General features: G+C 45.5%; 1 protein-coding gene across 3 annotated transcripts in view; it reads left to right on the top strand.

Moving 5' to 3' along the window:
- The window catches only part of LOC137305747 (ubinuclein-2-like), a 69,069-nt gene that overhangs the window by 14,783 nt on the left and 35,114 nt on the right, over positions 1-19,172 (top strand). For all 3 annotated transcript variants that reach the window (XM_067974694.1, XM_067974695.1, XM_067974696.1), the window contains 7 exons: positions 1,260-1,397; positions 2,200-2,312; positions 9,055-9,568; positions 13,524-13,594; positions 14,062-14,191; positions 15,308-15,426; positions 18,048-18,161. In XM_067974694.1, the coding sequence (XP_067830795.1) occupies positions 1,260-1,397; positions 2,200-2,312; positions 9,055-9,568; positions 13,524-13,594; positions 14,062-14,191; positions 15,308-15,426; positions 18,048-18,161 (1,199 nt within the window). The remainder of the gene's footprint in view (positions 1-1,259; positions 1,398-2,199; positions 2,313-9,054; positions 9,569-13,523; positions 13,595-14,061; positions 14,192-15,307; positions 15,427-18,047; positions 18,162-19,172) is intronic.

The raw sequence follows: 19,172 nt of genomic DNA on the forward strand, positions 1-19,172 counted from the left end.
CATTGGCATTCATTATGGAAAAAGCTGACGGTAGTAGGACCAAAACAAAGTTTTGTAGGCAGTAAGTGTGGATAGACACCCGAAGACTTTTAATGTATTATAGAACAGCACATGCAACCTTCGACATGGGCATGGTTTCTCCACACATACCAAAAAAATATGGTTCAGATTAAGAGCATGGTGACAGCGAGCGGAGAGCTGTGAGCAGTGTAAATCAGGCAGCTCCAACCACTAGAACACTGTACACTCGTCTGCTTAACACAGTCGGTAAATCCTTCTGGGGGCTCGGTCTTGAAGTGATGAAAGATTTACAAGGATGATACCAGAACTGAGAGGTTATAACTATTAGGAAAGACTGACCAGGCTGAGATTCTTTTTTCCTAGAAGAGAAGGCTGAGAGGTGACCTTTAAGATTATGAAGGGGGTTCGATCGGATCGACGTAGAGAAGATGTTTCCACATGTGAGGAAGTCCAATATAAAATAATCGCTAATAAATCGAATAAGGAATTCAGAAGAAATTTCTTTACCCAGAAAGTGGGGAGAATGTGGAACTTGCTACCGCAAGGAATAGTTGAGGCGAATCGCATAGGTGCTAGATAAACAAGGAGGAGAAAGAAATAGAAGGATATGCTGATAGGGTTAGATAAAGAAGGGTGGGAGGAGGCTCATGTGAGCATAAACACCAGCATAGACCAGTTGGACCGAATGGCCTGTTTCTGTGCTGTAAGTTCTCGGTGTTCAAGTCCCTAGCAGAAATCTCACCTCATGGCGTCTTGCAGCCCATAAGTGGAGTGAGTTTGGGAAATGGAAATATGACCTTGCCGGCTGTACGTTGAGTGAGTGAGTTGATCTCAGGGTGGTAGCGGGGGGTCGTTCTGGGCAGAGAAGAAAAATCAGCCTGACCATTGTCCCCAGACCCCTGCTGGAAAGTGTGGGCGATGGATGAGGTTAGGAACAGGCTTGGCTGTGATTTCCTCCCACCCCCATCCCCAGCTCCACCATTGCTACCACTCACTGCCATGACTCATGGATGAAGAATGAGCACTTGTTGGGGGGGGGGGGGGGGTGCGGGGGGTGGTGGTGTGGAACCATACCCCAGCCTGACCCGACACCTTCGGGGGGGTGGTGAGGAACCAAGTAAGGAGAAGGAAAGCAGTGGGGAGTTTGAGTGGCTGATTGCAGTGAGCTCCTGGCAATGATGTTGGGTGGACAGTGCCCTGTCGCTCACTGTTGCTGAAACCTGAATTCTTTTTTGCAGTACGACGAGTTGGTTCCGGCCTCCCTGACGACAAAATACGGAGGGTTTTACATAAATACGGGAACACTGCAGTTCCGTCAGACCTCCGACACCGAGGATGAGGATGTGGCGGGGAAGAAAAGACTGAAATCGCCTAAAGTAAGTCACGGTTTGATTTTAATTCCAGACTAATTGCGTAACTTGGAAGTACCCAGAATAATTAGTATTCTGACACCCCCGTCCCCCCCCGACCTCCCCCGGCACCCAAGACACAATTACAAGGTGGAGCAGTCTCTCCCTTTCCAATCACCCTCTGCTGCAGTTGGATTAGCTGCACACTAATGCCTTCAGTGCCTTCCTCCTTTGGAGGGCGGTGCCTCCACACCAATCTCACTGCAGCGTTTGGAGACGTGCAGTGCACACTTGTGTCAGCTGTTCCGTGGCAGTGCAAGTCGGTCCACTCACCCCACCCCCAATGCTTATTTGATCTGTCCATTGACTGCTAGCCTTTGTGACCTGTCGGCAGGGCTCAAAAGTGCGTCCAGTTTGGTTATCGATGGTTTGCCATCTGGTGCTGCCTCTTCAACTGGAGCTATCTACTCTCACCCCACTTGTGGTAAAGCACTCCAGGCTCGAATAAGCCTCTGTGTGGAAAAAATGTCTTCAAACTTGCCCCGTTGTTCTTCAAGTGATAATCCTCCGTTTGCGCCTCTGTTATTTGCTGAAGTCTATATTGTCATTGTTATTTCACAGGGAATAATTCTACCAGGCGTCCTGGGGTACTTTGTCAATTCAAGTTTTTTCTTTTTAAAATTGATCTTTTGTGACAAACTTTGAAGGAAGCATTGATGAAACTCCGTCTTTAGGCTTTGCGTGAAACTTGTGAAGGATGTAATGGGCATTCCCTTGTGCTCGGGTTCTTACAGACTTGGTAATAAGCAGAAAGCTTGCTGTCTTTCAGAAACAAAAATTAAAGGATGGAGAAGACAGGGTGGTGAAAAAACAAAGGAGGAAGGATGAAGGAGGGATGAAAGAGAAGAAGTCAAGGAAGCTGAAGGTTCCCAAGGAGTCTGGGTGAGTTAAGCAAGTTGCTGGAGTGGCAGTGAGTGCAAAGTGTCATTAATCACAATCACTGAAAGATCATTACTGCAGATTACAGCGAGAAAGTGAGACCAGAAGATGGAAATTGCTGAAAAATAAATTGGGAGAAACTTTACTCAAGAACATCAAAATACAGTGAGATGGGAGAGATGAGAGGGAGGGGCCGCATAGTCTTTTTTCATCCCTGACTTTTCTTGTGTTAAGGTCCCTTTTTAGTTTTCAAAATGTGTTGCATTTTCTCTCCATATCTTCCAAAGGAGGTTCTACACGATAACGGGTCTTGTGTTGGAGGGTTTAATGTAATCACAGTGCTGCAGTAACTCAGCATGTTGTTCTGTTCCCTGACGATTCCAATGCTCTCCTGGCCGGCCTCCCATCTTCCACCCTCCATAAACTTGAGCACATGGAAACTCTGCTGCCTGTATCCTTACTCGCACCAAGTCCCGTTCACCCATCCCCCTGTGCTTACTGAAATACATTGGCTTCCAGTCCAGCAACGCTTCAAATTTAAAATTTTCATCCTTATGTTCAAATCTCTCCATGGCCTCGCCTCTCCCCACCTCTGTAACCTCCTACAACCCTCTGAGAACTCTGCACTCCTCCAACGCCTCTTGTGCATCCTTGATTTTCTTCTCCCCACCATTGGTGCCTTCAGCTGCCCAGGCCCTAAGCTCTAGAATTTTAAGACGCTTCTTAAAACCTACCTCATTGACCAAACTTTTGGTCACTTGTCCTAATATCTCCTTATGTGGCTCGGTGTCAAATTTTGTCTGATAATCGCTCCTGTGAAGCACTTTGGGACGTTTTACTCCGTTGAAGTCGCTATATAAATGCAAGTTGTTGTTGATTGGCGAGACATGGGTTTATGGATGGGAGTCCCCTTGCGGTAAAGATCCAGTCTCGGCCACTCTACAGGAGAGCTGACCTAACGGGAGGGAAAATTGGAAAACAGTCACTTGTGTCACTTTTTGCCCATCCTTTTGGGTTGGTCTGTGGTAACCTAAAGGAGAGTGAATACAAAAAAAAACCTAACCAGGGTAGATTCCAGAGTGGGCATTTAATACAGTGTTAGAATCAAAGAATGATACAGCACAAAAGGAGGCCATTTGGCCCATCATGCCTGTGCCGGCTCTCTGAAAGAGCTGCCCAATTGGTCCCACTCGCCTCTTTCCCTGTAGCCCTGCAAATTTTTCGTTTTTAGAACATAAGAACATAAGAAATATTAAGTATATATCTACTTCCCTTTTGAAAGTTACTATTGAATCTGCTTACGCCACTCTTTCAGGCAAATTATGATGGGTTTTTATGATGCTTCAGCAGATTGAAGTCTTCTACCACAGAACGTTGGAAGTTGATTCTATGATTGTGATGCATTTCTTACTTTGCTACGAGCTGTTCTCTCCAGGGCTTGCTCGCTAAATCCACGTGGTGCGGTACTGAGCCGTACAGACCAGAAACCTCCCATGTTTGATGCATGTGACAAGGGTACTACAGTAATCATGGGTGACGTTAATCTGCATATAGACTGGCCAATCCAAATTAGCAATAATACTGTGGAGGATGAATTCTTGGAGTGTGTATGAGATGGTTTTTTAGACCAGTATGTTGAGGAGCCAATCAGGGAACAGGCTATTCTAGATTGGGTATTGTGCAATGAGATGGAGTTAATTAATAATCTTGTTGTGCGGGTCCTTTAGGGAAGAGTGACATTAACGTGATAGAATTCTTCATTAAGATGGAAAGTGAAGTAGTCCAATCCGAAACTAGGGTCCTAAATCTAAACAAAGGAAACTACGAAGGTATGAGGAGTGAGTTGGCTATGATAGATTGGGAAACTTTATTAAAAGACATGAGGGTGGATAGGCAATGGCTAACATTTAAGGAACGAATGCATGAATTGCAACAATTATACATTCCTTTCTGGCATAAACAGAAAGAAATGCGGCCCAACCGTGGCTAACAAAAGAAATTAAGGATAGTATTAGATCCAAAGAGGAGTGACATAAAGTTGCCAGAAAAAGTAGCAAGCTTGAGAATTCAGCAAAAAAGGACCAAAAGATTGATTAAGAGGGGAAAAATAGAGTATGAGAGTAAACTTGCAAGGATCATCAAAGTGGACTGTAAAAGCTTCTACAAGTATGTAAAAAGAAAAAGATTAGTGAAGACAAATGTAGGTCCCTTACAGTCAAACGGGAGAATTTATAATGGGGAACAGGGAAATGGCAGAGCAATTAAACAAATACTTTGGTTCTGTCTTCACGAAGAGGACAAAAATAACTTCCCAGAAATGCTAGGGAACCAAGGGACGAGTGAGAAGGAGGAATTAAAGGAAATTAGTATTAGTAAAAAAAAAGTGCTGGAGAAGTTAATGGGACTGAAAGCCGATAAATCCCCAGGGCCTGATAATCTGCATCGCAGAGTACTAAAAGAGGTAGCCATGGAAATAGTGGATGCATTGGTTGTCATCTTCCAAAATTCTATAGATTATGGAACAGTTCGTACAGATTGGAGGGTGGAAAATGTAACCCCACTATTTAAAGAAGGAGGGAGAAAGAAAACAGGAAACTACAGACTGGTTAGCCTAACATCAGTCGTAGGGAAAATGCTAGAGTCTATTATAAGGGATGCGATAACAGGACACTTAGAAAATATCAACGGGATTAGACAAAGTCAACATGGATTTATGAAAGGGAAATCATGTTTGACAAACCTACTGGAGTTTTTTGAGGATGTAACTGGTAGAATAGATAAGGGAAAACCAGTGGATGTGGTTTATTTGGATTTTCAGAAGGCCTTTGATAAAGTCCCACATAAGAGGTTAGTGTGCAAAATTAAAGCACATGGGATTGGGGGTAATATACTGGCATGGATTGAAAATTGGTTAACAGACAGGAAACAGAGAGTAGGAATAAATGGGTCTTTTTAAGGGTGGCAGGCAGTGACTTGTGGGGTAACGCAGAGATTAGTGCTGGGGCCCCAGCTATTCACAATATATCTCAATGATTTGGATGAGGGAACCAAATGTAATATTTCCAAGTTTGCTGACGACACAAAACTAGGTGGGATTGTGGGTTGTGAGGAGGATGCAAAGAGGCTTCAAGGCGATTTAAATAAGTTGAGTGAGTGGGAAAATACATGGCAGATGCAGTATAATGTGGATAAATTTGAAGTTATCCACTTCGGAAGGAAAAAACAGAAAGGCAGAGTATTATTTAAATGGTGATAGCTTGGGTGTACAAAGGGACCTGGGTGTCCTTGTACACCAGTCACTGAAAGCAAACATGCAGGTGCAGCAAGCAGTTAGGGAGGCAAATGGTATGTTGGCCTTCATTGCAAGAGGATTTGAGTACAGGAGCAAGGATGTCTTACTGCAGTTATACAGGGCCTTGGTGAGATCACACCTGGAGTATTGTGTGCAGTTTTGGTCTCCTTACCTAAGAAAGGATATGCTCGCCATAGAGGGAGTGCAGCGAAGTTTCACCAGACTGATTCCTGGGATGGGAGGACTATCTTATGAGGAGAGATTGGGTTGACTCAGCCTGTATTCACTCGAGTTTAGATGAATGAGAGGGGATCTCGTTGAAACATAAAATTCTGACAGGCCTAGACTGACTGGATACAGGGAGGATATTTCCCCTGGCTGGGGGCTTCAGAATGATGGGTCACAGTCTCAGGATACAGGGTAGGACATTTAGGACTGAGATGATAAATTTCTTCACTCAGAGGGTGGTGAACCTGTGGAATTCTCTACCACAGAAGGCTGTGGAGGATCTAGATAGATTTCTAGACACAAAAGACATCAAGGGGTATGGGGAGAGCGCAGGAATATGGTATTGAGATAGAGGATCAGCCATGATCATATTGAATGGCGGAGCAGGCTCGAAGGGCCGAATGGCCTACTCCTATTTTCTGTGTTTCTATGTTTTTTCCTGGCCTGTACCAAGTTAACCCAGCGCAGACAGGGCAGCGATATAGATGCTACAGTTGGTCTCACCTCATAAGCCATGGAGGAGATTTTTGGGAGAACGGACAGGGAGATTCTTGAGGCTGGTTTTTGTGAACAGGATGCCTGGAATGCACAAAAATACTTTGTTGTTCGTGAATCTCTAAAGCAAGCTACTGAGAAACCACATAAGTATGTTCTATGGGTATGTTCTATAAGTATGTACAAACCCCATTTGGATAAACTTCGCACAGATTGGCAAGAGCCAAACCTTAGGGATCCCGAAGTGTGTGCTCGATTGTTGCTGGCATTTAAGAGTTAAAACTATGCAGTTTACCGGCGCAAGGCACTGGTCAGCTTCTTGCTGGCCTAGCTAGGACCAACCTAAGGTCAGAAATATTATGCCATGCAGCACACAGTGTATTATTCTGCTGTGCGTAATGAGGACTGTCCCTTTAAGGCCACACGGTGTCAGTCGGCCCATCCTAAGATCCAATAGAAGCTGATTCCTCGGACACATCCTGAGGTCGTTCAAAGGGTAATTGTTTGTTAGTGGTTAGGCAGCGGCAGGAAATGACTGGCTTTCCCTTATTTTTTGTTCTCAAGATTGTTCTGTCTCTGTACCAAACTGCAAGACCTAAAGTATGTGGGACTTCTAGTCACTCTCCTGTGGTGTTTAACACTGGGATTCAGGACCAAATGAAGCAGGGTTAGAGAGCGGGGGATAATTGGGCCAGGATGCACAGATGTAATTCCCTATTTTAAAGTCATATGCACTGTCCTTATTTTTATTATAATACTTTGATATTTATAGTTAAATAGCAAGATTCACAGCAATTTGGGGAGCAGAGTGGTATTGGTTACAGTATGGGCAGTACAGGCTGAAGTTGCTACAGTGCCACTAGTGGAGGGAGGGTGTAATTACAGCGTGACGAGTTTACATAGGCATTATAAAAGTGGACATAGAAATTCATATTGGAAAAAGTTGACACAAAAAAATGACAACAGGAAATAAGGTTTTGTAGATGGGAAGTGTGAGTGATTGTAAGATTTTTAATATATTATAAATATCGATGGATAAGACAAAAGCCTGTATCCTCTTTTATGCTCTATAAATCCTGATTTGACACATTTCAGTTGCAAAACAGAAGTAAACAGGAAACATGTTGTATCTGCAACCGTAACGATTTTTTAAGATTGAGGATACATGTGGGTTTTGACTCCCATGCTACAGATTGAACACGCAGAATACACATCAAAAAACCAATTGAAAATGCCCTTTCTTTTCTGTATTACATTCTTGTAAACCGACCCTTCTGCTGGAAAGCGAGTGGGTGGCCTGTTCCGACAGTGCAATCAACATGCCCCAGATGGCTGCCGATTGTTTTGGAGGGGGGGGGGGGGCGGGGAGCGCTGCTAACAGCTTTCACCAGTCCCTTGCACGAAGATCCCACAAATTTTGCTTGCCGCTGGTCGGTCTGGGAAGTGAGCAGAGCAGGGATTAACCTACACTCATCCGCCACTCCATGCCGTCAGTGTTACATGGACATAGAATTTACAGCACAGAAATAGGCCATTCGGCCCAACTGGTCTGTGCTGGTATTTATGCCCCACACGAGCCTCCTCCCACCCTTCTTCATCTAACCCTATCAGCATATCCTTCTATTCCTTTCTCCGTCATGTGTTTATCTAGCTTCCCCTTAAATGCATCTATGCTATTCGCCCCAACTACTCCTTGTGGTAGTGAGTTCCACATCCTAATCGCACTCTGGGTAAAGAAGTTTCTCCTGATTTGTTAATTTGATTTATTGGTGACAGCATTTTATTTATAGCCTCTAGTTTTGGACTCCCCCACAAGTAGAAACATCTTCTCCACATAAACACCATCATGCTCTTCCATAATTTTGATGATCTCTATCAGGTCACCCCCAGCCTTCTCTTTTCTGGAGAAAAGAGCCCCAGCCTGTTCAGTCTTTCCTGATAGTTATAACCTCTCAGTTCTGTATCATCAGTGTTGATGCTTTTCACTCTGCCACTGCACCACACGTAGGTCGGCCATTTAAAAAATATCCTGTACTTTTTTGTAAGCTGTTCTCTCCCTTCCCAGTCCTGAGATCGATTCAAGTACCAGTTTTTTTTCTGATGACCCGTTGTATATTGTGAAATAAATAGGGTGTGAAATTCTTCTTTTAGAAAAAAAAGTTTGATCTTACTTGTGTTTCTTTGTAATTAACATTACCTGGTGATATCACTGTCAGAAAATTGCTCCTTTCTAAGCTGCAATGTCCCCATGATTTTGTTAGCAGGTCGTGAATTATCAAAAAAAAACATTCTCCTGTTTTTTTTTTTAGAACTGCCTGATTTTTAAAAAATTAATTCTCGAGATGTGTGCAAGGCTGGCATTTATTGTCCATCCCTAGTTGCCCTGAGAAGTTGGTGAAGCAACTGAGTGGCTTGCTTGGGCCACTTCAGAGGGCAGTTAAGAGTTAACCACGTTGATGTGGGGACTGAAGTCACATATAGGCCCAGACTGGGTAAGGACGGCAGGTTTCCTTCCCTGTAGGACATTAGTGAACCATTTGGGTTTTTACAACAATCCAACAGTTTCTTGGTCACTTTCACTGATATCAGCTTTTTGTTTCTAGATTTTTTTTTTAAACTGCATTGAAATACTCAAACTTCTGTGGTGGGATTTGAACTCATGTCCGCTGGATTACTAATCCAGTAGCATAACCACTACACCACCATAAACGCTTCTCTGCTCTCTTTCAGAGTGGTAGCCCTCAATGCTGTCAAACTACAGAAAAAAAAGCGGAAAAATCACAATGACACTCTTTCGTTGGCCGAAATGCTCAGAAAATTCCAGAAGGAAAAAGAAGCCATGAAAAAACAGGAGACCACTACAAAACCGCTGGCTGCCTCTCAGCCTGCCGAGCAGGCCGCAAAGAACTCTGGCAGTTGTGAGCTCAACCTGACTGCCTCCTCCGACCAGGTCTTTGCGATTCTGGGGAACTCCAACGAGAACGACTTGCTTCAGGAGGCTGCCAACGCCATGGAGATGCTCGGGGACCTGGATATCGATAAGCTGCTGGCAGAAACGCCAAGCGGGAGCCCAGCCTCTGAGGCCGAGGAAAATAGTAACACCGGAATGTCTTCAAGCTTCGCGTTGCCGGCCCAGAGCCAAAAGCAGATGCTCGAGTTGCCAGAAGGGTTATCTGCCCAGCTTGAAAAACGCATCCGTGAACTTAAGATGGTATGTCCTGTACATTCGAACAACGAAACTTACGTAAGTACGGGTCTGTAAAATCATTAAGTGGCATTTGGTTATTGTTTATATGAATTTATCAACATCTTGAACTGAGATCAGTTCCTTTTTCCGATTTATTTCCCACCCCCCTGTTCCTAGGATCGGTAATATAAGGGATGGGGAGCATCTAGGAAATAGCGACCACAACACAGTTAGATTTGATTTTTTAAAAATGAAATGGAAAGGGAACAGTCAAAGATAAAAGTGCTTGAGTGGAGGGGGAGGGGGTGAATTCCATTTGAATTCGATTTTAAAAAGGGGGGGCAGATTAACAGGAAACTAAAATTGGCAAATAAGACAGTAGGAAGACACATCCAAAACTTTTCCCAAGTGCCTGTTTCTCATGTGAGAGCGCAAGCTGTTCGACCATGAGTTTTGTCGCAGCTGAACCCAATCCTGTCCACCATTTTCAAACTGGAATGACTGGAGAGTGATCAGAAGTGGGAGCCTTGGCTGATTGCTTTTTTTCCTTCTCCCTCCCCCCAACCTCCCCCTCTTTCAAAAGGTGATGAGGCCAATTGTAATATCCCGACTACTGACCCAGCTGATGCAGTACAGAGTCTGGGAAGCTGGGATCTTCTGGTCTTTGGGACTCAGTGCTACACCGATGGCCTTCACACACAAGTTTTAATTTTCTACTTCCCCCTTTGGCTCCTCTGGTGTAGCTGTCAGCTCACCTTGGCAGTAGTGTCAGCAGCGCTCTTGCATCTGTTCTGCTGGGGCATTATTCACGGACAGCCCTAGGCGGTGAGTATTGGCAGACTGCTTGACTGTAGGGCCTTTAGCCTCAGCCTCATCCTTCTTATGTGCAGAACAACATCACCTCCCAAGTTCTCCTCCAAGTCATACACCATCCCGACTTGGACATATATCGTTCCATTATCGTCAGTGGGTCAAAATCCTGGAACTCTTTCCCCTCCCCCGACTGATATAGTGCCTTCAACGTAGAAAAATGTCCCACGTCGCTTCACGGAGGCGTAATCAAAGATAATGGATGCTGTGGCGAAGGAGGAGATATTAGGAGGAGTGACCAAAAGCTTGGTTAAAGGGGTGAGTTTTAAGGAAGGCCTTGAAGGAATAGAGGGAGGTTGGCGAACTGGAGGAATGTGGAGGGGGTGGAGTGCACAAGAGGCCAGGTTCAGAAGCATAGAGAATTGGGGAGGTTGGTGCAGAGCTAAAGGTTACAAAGGTAGGATGGGGCGAGGCCTGCGTTTCCCTGCTCTTTCCCTGTCCCCTTTAACATTTTTCTTGTCCCTAAATACATTTGACCAAACTTGAGTGCCACATGACCCAGTGAGCGAAAGGCGCAATCCTGAGCAGCACTCCTCTGTAGCGGCCAGATGGTCGCAGGTTCTATTCCCAGTCTCTGCTGGGTTAGTTGGTCTGAGCAGTGGCTCTGCCATCAGCCTCTCAACGACCCTGGGCTGAGGGGAAAATAATAAACCAGGGTTCCCGTTCCTAATTGCTGCTGGGAAGCGCCTGCGCGTAGGTGCTTAATGAGGATGGAATCTGGCTCTGCCGCGATGCCCCGCCTGGTCGAATAGTCCACAAACACTCACTTTCTCGGTTCACGCATGAGACATGGCTGTCGTGGAGATCTGCAGACAGCCATGGAGCTGTATCTCAGCAAGAGTCAGCACCTTCCGGGCAGAAAGGGACAAATTGTCACAGTGTAGGGTAGCAGAGTAAGTAAACACTGAGGTGTATAATAGATTTCTAGATTGAGAGTCCATGACATGATATTGACGTTCTATAAAGCTGTAATGAGACCTTTCGATTGCAGTCACTGAAGCACAGCTTGGACACAGCCCTTTGGGACTGTGCTGAAAGGGTTGAGGGACACTCTTATCTCTAGTCTCGAACCACAAAGTCCTACATCAGGTTGAGTCCTACAACCGTTTTTCCCAGTCAGCACTCCTCGGCGGGCAACAGAACGGTTTCCATTGGCCCGTGTGTATGGCCCAGAACCAGGCAATGAGGTGGATATGGTTTCAGGGAGAGCGGGCTCCGGCCCACACAGACCTATCGCTCAGCCCCACAGAGACACTGTACACGAGGATCTGGATTAAGCAATTGACGTATATCACTCGTATATATTCTACAATGACACACTACATTACTGGATATAAAACTCCGATATATATTCAGTAATGACATACTGTACATTACTGGGTATAACACTCCTTGCTTTTTGTGATATATATTAATGATTTGGACTTGAATGTGGGGGGCTTGATCAATAAGTTTGCAGATGATACAAAAATTGGCCATGTGGTTGATAGTGAGGAAAGCTGTAGACTGCAGGAAGATATCAATGGACTCGTCAGGTGGGCAGAGAAGTGGCAAATGGAATTCAATCCGGAGAAGTGTGAGGTAATGTACTTGGGGAGGGCAAATAAGGCAAGGGAATACACAATAAATGGGAGGATACGGAGAGGTGTGGAGGAACAAAGGTACCTTGGAGTGCATGCCCACAGATCCCTGAAGGTAGCGAGACAAATAAATAAGATGGTTAAAAAGGCAAATGGGATACTTTCCTTTATTAGCCGAGGCATAAAATATAAGAGCAGGAAGGTTTATGCTAGAACTGTATAAAACATTGGTTAAGCCACAGCTTGAGTACTGCGTACAGTTCTGGTCACCACATTACATGTGATTGCAATAGAGAGGCTACAGAGGAGATTTACAAGCATGTTGCCAGGACTGGAGAATTTTAGCTATGAGAGAAGATTGGATAGGCTGGGGTTGTTTTCTTTCGAACAAAGGAAGCTGAAGGGAGATTTAATTGAGGTGTATAAAATTATGATGGGACTAGATAGAGTGGATAGGGAGGACCTATTTCCCTTAGCAGAGGGGTCAGTGACCAGGAGGCATAGATTTAAAGTCATTAGTAAAAGGATTAGAGGGGAGCTGAGGAGAATTTTTTTCACCCAGAGGGTGGTGGGGGTCTGGAACTCACTGCCTGAAAGGGTGATAGAGGCAGAAACCCTCAACTCATTTAAAAAGTACTTGGATGTGCAGGGCCTACAGGGCTACAGACCAAGTGCTGGAAAGTGAGATTAAGCTAGATAGCTCTTTTTCGGCCGGCACGGACACAATGGGCCGAGTGGCTTCCTCTGTGCCGTAACTTTCTATGATTCTATGAACACTCCTATAAATAGTGATACACTATGTTACTGAATATATCACCCCTATATATGTATTCTACAGTGACTCACTGGATGTGTGCAGTGAGTTGCAGGTTGGATTCTAACTGAGTGACTTGGGTGGTTTATACCCAAGAGTGATTCTTGGGCAGCCTGTACCTTTAATACTGTGACTGTCGATATATTCAGGGCCCAGCCTGTACCTTCAATACTGTGACTGTCTGTTTACTCAGGCCCAGCCTGAACCTTTTATGCTGTGACTTGTCTGTTTACTCAGGCCCAGCCTGTACCTTTAATACTGTGACTGTCTTTTTATCAGGCTATGGTAGCATAGTGGTTATATTACTGGACTAGTAATCCAGAGACCTGGACTAATATTCCGGAGTCATGAGTTCATTTTCTTCCACGGCAGCGGGGGAATTTAAATTCAATTGATTAAATAAAAATCTGGAATAAAAAAAACTCGTATCAGTAATGGTGGCCATGAAACTACCAGATTGTTGTAAAAACCCATCCGGTTCACTAATGTCCTTACCTGGTCTGGCCTATATGTGACTCCAGACCCACAGCAATGTGGTTGATTCTTAATCGCCCTCTGAAATGGCCTAGCAAGCCACTCAGTTGTTTAAGAAGGCGGCTCACCACCACCTTCTCAAGGGCAATTAGGGATGGGCAATAAATGCCGGCCCTACCAGCGACGGCCACGTCCCATGAACAAATAAAAAAAACTGTCTGTTTACTCAGGGCCCAGTCTGTACCTTTTATACTGTGACTGTCTGTTTACTCAGGCTGGCAAGGTCTCTGAAGGGGAAGGAAAGAAGAAATTCTTCACCCCGGATATTAATACCATCCTGCTGGAGTAAGTATTCTGCTTTCTTCAAACTTCTATGATTGTGGGTAAGGCCACTGCTTTGCAATTTTCACAGAAAAATGGATAGAATTTTGGAGTACATTCCCCCAGAATAGTAGTTATATTCCAGGCAAGTTCCCAAATCATAAAAAAGGAATCAGGCATGATCCAATCGAATGGCAGAACAGACTTGAGGGGCTGAATCCTGTTCTGATGTAAGCATAAAAGATGATGATAGGGCCAAAATGAAGAATTAACATGAGATTGTTCATTTTCTAAATGATGAGGTACACTTAAAGTGACAAATTCAGTGCCCACAAACTCCGACAGTGCCGGCATTCTGTGACCAGGCTGCTTGATGCGAGCGTCAATTTTGGGAGATGAGGAGAGAGCCGTGGTGGGGGGGGGGGGTGGTTTTCGCAAGTTAATCGTTGACCTCTTGTTGCTAATGGTAGTGTCTGTCTGTTTATGTGCAGCATTGAGCTACAGGTGCAGGAGTTGAATCTGACTGTGCGTTCGGGAGTGTATGGCTATCTGGCCTCCTTCTTGCCCTGCAGCAAAGACACGCTGATGAAACGTCTGAAGAAACTGCACCTCAACGAGCAGGTATAAGGAGCTCGAGCAAGTGTACAGAATTTGCCTTCCCGCTTTCCAAGCACACGCAGTTTTGTCTTGCGTAGATCCCTGACCTAATAAAATGCTGAGAGAGATGAGTGGGGCAAGGTCAGTATGTCAATCATACAGGCCAGCAGCTTTGGTTCCCAGTCTTTGCTGAGTTGACAACTCTCAGTCTGAACAGCAGTAGGGGCATTATAATTGGCCGTGAGGAGAAGGGAAGGGATTCCACGCTTAACAAGGCTGGGCTTCTTTCTTTTTCTCATTCAAAGTGCAAGTGCGGCTTTAGTGAGGAGCCCCGTGGTAACTGAGCATCTGTCCTGAGCTGCACTGTATCTCTGCAGCAGGCAAATACTATTCTCTGATCACTAGCCACAGTGGTGGCCGTAGAGGCCCGAAAACTGTACAGGTTCCTCCCACAGCAGTTAGACGAATCGTACCATGCGGCCCCAATATATACTGGGGGAGGGGGTGAACGGCTGTGATTTGTGCTGTTGTTGCCTTTATACGAGGGGTGTCCAGCTTTCTGTCTCTGTGCGTCAATTAGCGGACGAACATCGAGCCCTAGGGTTACATAGAAACAGCGACAGCATAAAACATTGAGCGCAGAGTGAAATTGTTTATTCTGTGGCTCTGGGTAGCACTCTCACTTCTAAGTCAGAAAGTTATGGATTCAAGCCCTACTCCAGAGACTTGAACACATAATCTAGGCTGACACTTAAGTGCAGTACTTGCTGCACTGTCGGAGGTGCCGTATTTTGCATGAGATGTAAAACCGAGGCTCCATCTGCCCCCTCAAGTAGATGTAAAAGATCCCATGGCACTATTCAAAGAAGAGCAGGGGAGTTCTTCCCGGTGTCCTGGCCAATATTTATCCCTCAACCAACATCACTAAAAACAGATGATCTGGTCATTATCTAATTGCTGTTTGTGGGATCTTGCTGTGCGCAAATTGGCTGCTGCATTTCCTACATTACAACAGTGACTACATTTCAAAAGTACTTCATTGGTTGTGAAGCGCTTTGGGACATCTTGAAGTCATGAAAGGCACTGTAGAAATGTGAGTTCTTTGGGTTTTTTTCCTCAATGTCTGTGTTGTCTTCCCAGGACGAGCGGTTACGGGATCCAACGCAGAAACTGAAGGAAGCTGTGGCAAACGTGATGCCGGCACAGCTGATAAAATACCAGGAAGAACTGCAAGCACATACACAGGCCCGGTTTGCCAAGTATGTGTACCCCTCACCCCTCTCTTCCAATTGTTTTTTTCCAAATGCTCCCCCAAACACCAAGTACTATGCAGTAAAAGTCACAGTGAATGGCAGGCCCTGTGAAATAAGTTGCTAGAGTTCAATGACTTTTCCTGAGGTATTTTTTCCCTGTACTTTCTAGATGTTTATACTACAATTTAAGTTCAGCACGGTACCCGGCAGTCCCAACACTCTCACCCTGGACTGTTAAGGCACGGGGTCAGTCCTGTCATACTTTGTGTGATGTGCTAGCACTATGGAGGAGCCAAACATTTCATCACAGGGAAGATTGTAAAGAGTCATTCTGGGCTCAGTCCCACACCCTCCGAGCAAAGGTGGGGCTGTCTGGAAAAATGATCTCTCCCAGTAGCTTGTGTGTTAAAACCCTGCCTGGTGTAGCACTGAGTCATCCAGATTAGCAGATCCTGGGTTCGATCCAACAACAACAATTTATACAGCGCCTTCAACTAAGTAAAACGTCCCAAGGCGCTTCACAAGAATGGTGTCAAACACCAAGCCATATAAGAAGATATTAGGATAGGTGACCACAAGCTTGGTCAAAGAGGTAGGTTTTAAGGAGTGTCTTAAAAAAGAAGAGCGAGGCGGAAAGGTTTAGGGAGGGAATTCCAGAGCTTAGGACCAAGGCAGCTGAAGGTTCGGCCGCCAGTGGTGGAGCGATGAAAATCAAGGATGCGCAAGAGGCCAGAATTGGAGGAACACCGAGATCTCGGAGGGTTGTCGTGCTGGAGGAGGTCACAAAGATAGGGAGGGGCGAGACCATGGAGGGATTTGAAAACAAGGACGAGAATTTTAAAATCAAGGCATTGCCCGACTGGAGCCAATGTAGGTCAGCGAGCACAGGGGCGATGGGTGAAGGGGACTTGATGCGAGTTAGGATATGGGCAGCGGAGTTTTGAATGAGCTCAAGTTTACGAAGGGTGATAGGTGAGTGGTCGGCCAGGAGAGCATTGGAATAGTCGAGTCTGGAGCTAACAGAAGCATGGATGAGGGTTGCAGCAGCAGATGGGCTAAGGCAGGGGCAGAGACGTGCGATGTTAGAGGTGGAAGTAGGCGGTCTTTGTGATAAATTAGCTGATCTTAGCTGGGGCAACAAGTGGGGGGGGGAGGGGGAAGCAGGTTTGGGGGGCAGCAGGTGAGGCGCTATCATTGGTCTGAACAGCTCTGAACTCGGGATGGAGGAAATTTTAGCTGGGGCTCACGTTCCTAATCATTGCCGTCTGGTGGAAAGTGGACAATGGGTGAGGAAGTGAATGGGAAATGGTGAACAGGCTGCAAACACACACATAAGGGCGAGTGGCATCAAGCCCGCCCTTTGTATGAGGCAAAGGCAAACATTGCAGACAGAGTGCTTTGCACCATTGGTATTTGACGTTAATCAACACCAGGCACACTGGAAGGATCCCAAGGCACCAGGGCCAAGGCTGTTAACAATCACTGCTTAAAGCAGTTGTGTTATCGAAGGGTTGAAAAGCAAACTGAACAAACAGTAAAATATACCAACATCAAATCGTGCTGTATTAGAGTGTAGAGCTCAGTGTCATACAGAACGGTGATTCCCAACCGACGTTCCGATTTCCAACCATTTTCCAATCTCTTCCTGTCAAACATGGGACAGGCGTAGGTCATTCAGCACCTCAACTCCATTTACCTGCCGTTGCTCCATATCCCGTGATACCCTTACCCAACTAAAATCTATCACTCTTAGTCTTGAAAGCTCCACAAACTTTTGGGGGAAGAGAGTTCCAGATTTCCACTGCCCTTTGTGTGTAAAAAGTGCTTCCTGATTTCACTCCTGAATGGCCTGGCTCTAATTTTAGGATTGTGCCTCCTTATTCCAGATTCATCCGCCAGAGGAAATAGTTTCTCTCTATCTACCCAATCAAATCTTTTTATCACTTTTAAAGACCTTGATTAGATCACATCTCAAATGTCTAAACTCAACGGAATACAAGCCAAGTTTATACAACCTGACCTCATAATTTATCTCTTTAAGCCCCAGTATTATTTTGGTGAATCTGTGCTGCACCCCACCAAGGCCAATATATCCTTCCTGAGGTGCGGGGCCCAGAACTGAATGCAGTCACCAGATGAGTCTGACCAAGACTCTGTACAACTGAAGCATAACTTCCTCCCCTTTGAATTCCAGCCCCCTTGAGATAAAAGCCAATGTTCCATTAGCCTTTTTGATTACTTTTTGTACCTGTGCAGCAGCTTTTAGTGATTTGTTTACATGGACCCCTAAGTCTCTTTGCTCCTAGCCTCTTGCAGGGTATACAAGTGCGGCCAGGGAGCTGTGGTGATTTATTTGGGCGGGGGGGGGTTCTCCCTGGAGTATTTAATTTTAATTTGCTTACATTGCACCCTGCCAGATGCGCACTCTGACTACACATGCTTAGTGTGCTTTGGTCCTGCCTCCTCCCTGAGAGTCGGTCATTGGCCATAGTCGGTGTCTGTGGCTGTGAATATTACAGAGCATGGGCAGCAACAGCAGCTGTTTCTGGATGCGAGGGAGGAGGGGTGGTGGGGGTGCCGTTACCCAGCTCTCTCCCCTATTACTGATGTGCTGGGTGCCTTTTCAGGATGGCGTCTGAAGAGGAACGAGACAAAAATGGCTCTGAAGAGGAGGATGACGATAAGCCAGGCCGAAGAATTATGGGACCACGGAAGAAGTTTCTTTGGAATGACTACGTCAGGTAGGAATTTCACAGGCTGGGGGCTGCCCTGCAGGGATTTATTTTTCTCTATCTCCTAAACTCTTCGATTTTTTTTCTTAATATCTTTCTTGATATGTATTAATGACTTGGACTTGGGTGTACAGGGCACAATTTCACAATTTGCAGATGACACAAAACTTGGATGTGTAGTGAACAGTGAGGAGGGTGGTGATAGACTTCAAGATGATATAGACAGGCTGGTGGAACAGGCGGACGTGTGGCAGATGAAATTTAATGCAGAGAAGTGCAAAGTGATACATTTCCGTAGGAAGAATGAGGAAAGGCAATATGAACGAAATGGTACAATTCTAAAGCGGATACAGGAACAGAGAGATCTGGGGGTATATGTGCACAAATCATTGAAGGTGGCAGGACAGGTTGAAAAAGTGGTTATAAAAGCATACGATATCCTGGGCTTTATAAAGAGAGGCATGGAGTACAAAAGCAAGGAAGTTATGATGAACCTTTATAAAACACTGGTTCGGCCACAACTGGAGTATTGTGTCCAATTCTGGTCACCGCACTTCAGGAAAAATGTGAAGGCCTTAGAGAGGGCGCAGAAAAGATTTACTAGAATGATTCCAGGGATGAAGAACTTCAGTTACGTGGATAGATTGGAGAAGCTGGGGTTGTTCTCCTTAGAGCAGAGAAGGTTGGTAGGAGATTTGATAGAGGTGTTCAAAATCATGAGGGGTCTAGACAGAGTAGATAGAGAGAAACTGTTCCCATTAGCGGAAGGACCAGAGGACACAGATTTAAGGTGATTGACAAGAGAGCCAAAGGCGACATGAGGAAGAACTTTTTTACACAGCGAGTGGTTATGATCTGGAATGCACTGCCTGAGGGGGTGATGGAGGCAGATTCAATCATGGCCTTCAAAAGGGAACTGGATAAGGGCGGGGAAAGGGCGGGACAGTGGGTCTAGCTGGATTGCTCCTGCGGAGAGCCAGCATGGGCTCGGCGGGCCGAATGGCCGCCTCCTGTGCTTGT

Source organism: Heptranchias perlo, chromosome 40 (genome assembly GCF_035084215.1).
Source record: "Heptranchias perlo isolate sHepPer1 chromosome 40, sHepPer1.hap1, whole genome shotgun sequence".
Classification (NCBI taxonomy): domain Eukaryota; kingdom Metazoa; phylum Chordata; class Chondrichthyes; order Hexanchiformes; family Hexanchidae; genus Heptranchias; species Heptranchias perlo.